Source organism: Melampsora larici-populina, assembly GCF_000204055.1.
Source record: "Melampsora larici-populina 98AG31 unplaced genomic scaffold MELLAscaffold_2, whole genome shotgun sequence".
NCBI classification, from domain to species: Eukaryota; Fungi; Basidiomycota; class Pucciniomycetes; order Pucciniales; family Melampsoraceae; genus Melampsora; species Melampsora laricis-populina.
The window spans coordinates 1,761,222-1,767,994 of record NW_006768766.1 but is presented as its reverse complement, the minus strand read 5'-3'; the positions used below and the strand labels follow the sequence as shown (position 1 = coordinate 1,767,994).

Genomic DNA, 6,773 nt, shown 5'->3' with positions numbered 1-6,773 from the left:
GTAGGGTGGATGGGAGAATGTGTTGATATGCTGAGCTTGTGTGGTATGATGTGGTTGGTGGAACAAAAACAGGTCAATGTGGCGGGGTCAAAATCCAGGGAGCCCATTGCTAAGTTTTATTGGTCTAGCCTTTATGTAAACTAACCAAAGGTGGTCACAGCTTGGGTTGGCGCATCAGTACAGCCCTGTATTGGCTGTATCTATGCATGGCTTGCAAACAAACACACAAAAAAACTGGACACATGACACCACTTTTGTAAACAGTTGTAATTGATGTTTACATGCATTTGTTCAATCAAGTATTACATTTTTTTTTTTTTTTTTTAAGTGCTTTTGATTTCACATATCGCACTGACTAACTGTGTGTGTTTAAAGTAAATCTACCGATCCTACAACTTCTTCTAAATTTTCTTGTGTGATGGACTAATGAGCCTTCACACTAGACACAATGTGATTGAGTAAAGGAAAAAAAAGGCATAGTTTGAAAAACATGGGCAGGAGAGAGAAAAAAGAGAAACTGAAATAGAAAAAAGGAAGCAATAGTAATTGAAAATAACAACAATTTGCGTTTAGTCATCTAAATATGTTTTGAGGTGGAGAAATCTCCCTGTCGCTTGAATGTATTGCGCTAAGTATGGGTAAATTTTGGGGGTGTCCAAGAGTGTTGCAGCTGAATTCGTGTTAATCTTGATTTTTTCGTCTTTCAGTCTTTTTCTGAATGCTTGTCTTTCTTTAGTGAATTTTCTACAGTATATCAAAAAGTGCGCCGGTGTTTCTGTTGCAAAACAGGTGCTGCATTTGTTGTGTTCTTCTGCTCCAATTCTGTGTAAGAATTTTCGAAGTGGACAGTGACCGCATCTGAGTTGAAAAATCGCCGCTGCCTCTCCCTTTTCTAATTTATTAAGTGCATCAGCTATCCATCTCCCTTGTGTTTTGTATGGTTTAATAGGTACAGCTTCCCTTTTGGTAAATAATGTCCTCGTATGGCGTAATAGTCCTCCCAAGCTTATTGGGAGCATCAGTGCCTCCATTTCGCTTTCCGCCGCCTCCTTTGCCGCCTGATCCGCCATTTCATTCAGCTCAATGCCTTCATGTCCTGGCGTCCAATATAGTCGTAGTTGATATCGATCTGGGATCAAGTTGTAAGATTTCAACAGAAACCTCGATGCGTATTGTAGGGTTCTTGGCTGGATCGGTCTGGCTAGTAAGTCGAGAGCTGCTTGACTGTCGCTGAAGATGGCTAACAAAGTGAATTTTTCAGGATCAATGTCAGTTATTTGTTTGAACTGGACTAGGGCTATCATCAGGGCCATAGCCTCCATCTCATAGTTGGATATTCCTTCCACTGGTCCATAGGCATGACTTGCTGTCCTTCCTTCCATTGCTATGTTTGTTTTCATTATTACTACATGTCATGGGGAAATTACATGTAGTTTATTGTAAGAAAGGTGACATGCCCTTGAGGCGGCTTATGCCCTTTCTGACATATAAAAGATATGTTACCCTTGGGTCCAAACTGGCTTAAATTTTGGTGTATGACAAATGCAATAGCAATGTTTTGGCCCCAAGGGTGACTTATACTTTCTGTGTCTGCTTGTACTCTTACAGGTAGTTCTTTAATAATTTTTAACCTTTATTCTTAGTACATTGACCATTATCTGCTTGTAAAATACAAACAAATACTCATAATGGAGCCTCATGATCTAGGAACAAGATGCATACTTTTGAATTTTTTGCTCTCTTCTTGGTTTTTCAGAATTTTTCTACATCAATTCTTTTCTTTTCTGTTCAGAAAATACTACATTTTGATAGTTGTAGGTGTTGATGTAGAATTGAAAGAAAGGACAAAAAAAGACTAACAGACTTCCATTGAAGTGAGATCAGCATGTGAAGATTCTGACATAGGACAGCTACTCAGTTGGGGGAGAACTTAAGATGCATAAATAGAAACTGTGCAGGTTGCAAACCTCTCAGGCCATACCAAGATAGACTCTCTGAAGACTCCAGCCACTACATTCTGAGAGTAGGTAGCAGGGAGCATACCCAGTTTAGAGACCCCCAGCCTACTGGCACCCCCACATACACAATTAGGGTATCAAAGCAATTATATATGTATATGTACTACATACTTGCTACATATAGGCTATATAGCTGATGGTTTACAAATGAAGTAAACTCTTGCACATCCAACTTGACTAAATCCCTCTAGCTGGACACTTTTTCCTCACAAGCTTGGGTGTATCCACCAGTCTTGGTGGGCCAGCAGAGGGTTCCGAATTTAAGTTTGCCTGGGATGTTTTTTAAAACCTCAAAAACTCCTAGTTCCTTCCAATCATTCCTCACCCATTTGAACTGGGGGTACATCTGTCCATGCTCATCAGATCATTCTATTCAGATTCCTCATATCTTGCTCAGAGATTTCTGGAAAACAGCACAAATTTTTTCAAAGATGAAATTTGGTTGCAGGCAACAACTGTATTTTTGAAACCAAATTTACATCTGACCAAATGAACACAACTGTTTTTCTCTACCAGAAGGACTGAGACATGATGATTGAACTATGTTCAAAATGCAAAGTTGTTCATGTCATTGATATGAACATTATGCTCTAGAAACTGTGTAGCAAACAAACTACAAAAGCCATGTGGCTGTATCTTAAGTTGACCAAACCAGCCTTTTGGGCCCCTGCTTGAGCATCAAAAGGAGCTGATAAGTCGCAAGTCCCTCTTCAGGGCACCGAGCTTGCAAAGGTTAAGAGCCCGGTAAGAATTTATGACTTGGGTTAAGTTAGCCCGCACACAATAATCTACAATGAGATGTTATTAAAGAAAACATAACTAGATGACAAGATATGTTGATAGGATGAATAAATTGAAATGATAAACCAATAGTGAAGGTCATTTCAATGAACCAAACAATGGCCTCGGCAGCATGTGCAGCAAGCCGGTCCTTGGCCGCACAGCTCTCAACTGGGTGCACCATTGGAGCAAAAACCCTACTGCAAAACAGGGGAAGGTGACAAGGGACAAGCTCAAAAGCAAGACTCGAAGGCATGCCGGGTAAAACAGCTCTTGAGGCGACTCCCGAGAGCTCATATTGAGACACACGATGCCAACATTTTTCTTGTACTACATACCCTTCACCGAAGTTTACATTCATAAAGACTTGATACAGTCCCTTGTTCTCCCTGCCTGAGACCTAGGAGCAAGGGCTAGGTCGAGCAATGAATATCATGAGGGAGCGTCCAAGCATGGGCGATTTGATGCGAGACGTGATTTGGGTCGGACAAACACGGTCCTCATGAACATATTACATAAATGGACAGGAGTGTCCGGATGATTGCATGAGATATTTCAATCGCATCTAGTTTGACCAAGTGAGCGGGTAGGGCATGAGGAGCATAAGGAGACATTTGCATTACGATAACAAAGGCGTCTACTTCAATGGAATGAAACGGGAAGAGTGGGTGGCACCAATACCGGGTCGTCCGTGCTTGACTGTGTGGGGAAATGCATAAACTCAGCGAGACGAAACATGCGACTCGAGGGAGTAGTGCTGGCTTACCGGGCTTGTATGAGATCGAGAATTCACCGAGGTAGTGACCGACCATTTCACCCTTGATTTCCACTGAGTTGAAAGTCTTACCGTTGTAGATCTATATCCAAGACAATCAGGCTAATGGACATGAAGGGTTAAGCAGAACAGCTGTCAACTCACTCCGATTACACTTCCGATCATTTCTGGAACAATCAACATGTCACGAAGATGAGTCTTGACAACAGCAGGTTTTTCATTGGGGGGAGCGTCCTTCTTTGCCTTCCGGAGCTTCTTAATAAGGGTCATAGGTTTTCGCTTGAGACCACGTTGGAAGCGTCTACGTGCTCTGGCGTGCACGAGCTCCATCAATTGTTCATTGCTGAGGTCGAGGAGAGCTTCTAATTCGATACCTCGGTATTGAAACTTGCGGAAAGATCGCTTCTTCTTGAGATCGGCAGCCTAGAGTGGGAGGACGAAAGTTAATGAGCAACTAGGAGGCGGGTTCTGTGCCGGTGAGGGGACGGACCACTTGTGGGTCGGTGATATCGACGGCAGACATCTTGACGAATCAGCTGAACCTGCTCGGAGATGGGACGTGAGGTGTTAGATATCAAGGTTCAGAATCTTATTGGAGTGAATCGTTACCCACCTTTTGGGATAACTTCTTGCTTGAGGGGTACGTACCGTGCTTTGCTAGGCTCTGATGCGGTGAACGGTCTTCGGTGTGGAAGGCTTGACCTAACTCGATTGGATAGGTCTTGAGGTAGCTGCGGCTGCGGGACACTCGTATCGATACAATTTTCAGACCTAGTGATAGATTCGCCACCGGTACACGACCAACCTTGAACACATCGGTGAGCACATTCTGGGCCCTGCAGTGCATCACCTTCCACAACTGACCTTCCACACCTCAGACGTTGATCAGCGCAGTCTGCTCCGGCTTAAATCGATTCGCTGTCCCGTCCACACTCGTCATCATGAAGTACTTAGCGTGCGTCGGCTTCCTCTCAGCTTTCTAGTTCACATGGAACAAATGCTCATCAGATATTCAATTTCACAGAGCCTACTTACTCCTCACCCAAGGTGGAAACGCCTCCCCTTCTGCAAGCGATGTCAAAGAGCTCCTCGGAACCGTCGGGTGCGTCATTTCCCCTCATCTATTTACCACCCGGTACTCATTCCTTGCTTGCGCCCAACAGCATTGATGCCGAAGAGGAACGATTGTCCAAGCTCATCTCCGAGCTCAATGGCAAGTCCCTCGCCGATTTGATTGCCGAAGGATCCGCCAAACTTGCTTCAGTTCCATCTGGTGGTGGTGGTGGCGGTGCCGCTGCCCCAGCTGCCGGTGGTGCTGCCGCCGCTGAGGCACCCAAAGAGGAGGCCAAGAAGGCAGAGGAGAAAGAGGAGTCAGATGATGACATGGGCTTTGGTCTCTTTGATTGTATGTTGACCCCCAACCTCCTCGTCCCCTCCTCGCACGCTCTGACAATGATGTTCCCTTCACAGAAACGATGTACATCTCTCACCATATCTCATGCCTGCGAATGCATATACCAATGTTTTCCGTCAATGAATGCTCCTGCTCCTGCACCTCACCAGTTGCCCTTGTCGTACCTTCCTGCTCACCGATGAGCGCGCTTAAAAATTCAAATAATCATGAGAATTGTGATCCACTTCAGTCAGCTTCAAAACACTTGCCAAAATTGCTAGCTTGTCACCGTCGCGTTGCTCAAGAGTCCAATAATTCCCCCCTTGTACATGAGGATATTACTAGTCTGCAAACGCGCGCGCTATCTTTGCTCCAGTCAGGATGAGCCCCACGCAGTGCTCGCTGACATGTTTTTTGAATGAAAACACCCCTCCTAGACTGGCAGCAACATTCTATCAATCGCGCCGCTATAAGCTTTGTCTCATAAGACAGCACCAGAGGCACGATCCGTGAAAGATGCGCCCAGGAAGACTTTGACCATGTCGACGAGTCGACCTGAACACAATTACAGCCGTTCCAACAATTAACGGCAGAATTCTTTGATCGTGTGTCGCTCTTGAGGTTAAATCTAGAGATGTCAAAACTGGATTAAACCCAGTTTTGCACGCAAATGAACAAGGAGGCCTGGGAGACCTGTCACTTTGAGCCGGCTTTAACTAGTTTTTGACTTTTAGATTAAATTCGGATGCAACACACCAATGAAGATTTCTGCCGTTAATTGTTGGAACGGCTGTATATGTGTTTCCTCAAAGACACAGCTCTTCTGAAGATGAGATGAATATTTTTGCCTGCTCAGCTCCACTGTAGTTGCTCAAAGATATAAAAGCTTGATCTAACCGTTAAAGACCTGTTTCTTACCAAAGTGCTGTAGAGCTTGAGTGTTCTTCCTACACCACCGGGCAGCCTTTCAGCAAAAAAGGGCTGCCAGAGTGCAATCAAGGGCTACGTGAATTTCACCGAGCAATCGACTTGGATCGCAGGTGAAAATCAGCGATGTTGAAAGCTTTGCAAGTTTGAATCGCATCGATGCGATGTCACAACTGGCAGTAGTAAGACCACGCTGCCATCAGGTCGCAAACAATAGATAACAGATCCATGTTTGCCACATCAATCGCCGTGTGATTTCCACATCAGCTCTGGCCACCATGTGATCACCTGAGGACCTCATTGTAGCCACAGCACACACTGCCTCATAACCGCACAAATATTCCACTCAAGATCACATTGTGATTGAGAGTTGAGATGAAGATATTAGGTAATCTGTGTGCTGTGCAGTTGACCCCAGTTGACCGTTGTCCTGAGCTTACAACATGATATGATGTCATTAAGATGTCATTCATCATATCACTCAATGTTTTGGTATAAAAAGTGTTCAAACTTCGACCTCTCGATGAAATCCAAAATATCTCATTCATCCCTTTACACTTTTTTCTACATATCATTATCATCTCATCCTTCTCTACTATCTTCTACTACTTATAGATCTTCTTGATGGTCATTGACTACTTTTAAAGACATTCTTGAACATTTTTCACGGATCTTTTTCATTTCAAGATTGGTTAAACTTATCATCTTGCATCTCATATTCTAGACTACTTTCAATCACTTGAACTCTGTCATCTCAAGTACTCACCAGTCAGTATCAGTTGAATGTATTTTCAACCTTTCATCTATCACATATCCAATCAATTGACTCTTTTATGTCTTGTTTACTTACATTTTTACGCATATGAACAAGAGATTTAGG

General features: G+C 43.8%; 2 protein-coding genes across 2 annotated transcripts; one reads left to right on the top strand and one right to left on the bottom strand.

The window, feature by feature from the left end:
- Positions 1-3,435: 3,435 nt before the first annotated feature.
- On the bottom strand, positions 3,436-4,096 carry MELLADRAFT_89115 (uncharacterized protein; the record flags this gene model as incomplete). The annotated part of the gene is made up of 4 exons (XM_007404285.1): positions 3,436-3,497; positions 3,565-3,655; positions 3,718-3,996; positions 4,064-4,096. 4 exons carry the CDS (start codon positions 4,094-4,096, stop codon positions 3,436-3,438), a joined length of 465 nt encoding a protein of 154 aa, XP_007404347.1.
- Positions 4,097-4,598: 502 nt separating this feature from the next.
- On the top strand, positions 4,599-4,977 carry MELLADRAFT_31498 (uncharacterized protein; the record flags this gene model as incomplete). The annotated part of the gene is made up of 2 exons (XM_007404669.1): positions 4,599-4,675; positions 4,737-4,977. Coding segments are annotated over 2 exons (318 nt in total), but the record flags the coding sequence as incomplete, so codon positions are not given.
- Positions 4,978-6,773: the final 1,796 nt, after the last annotated feature.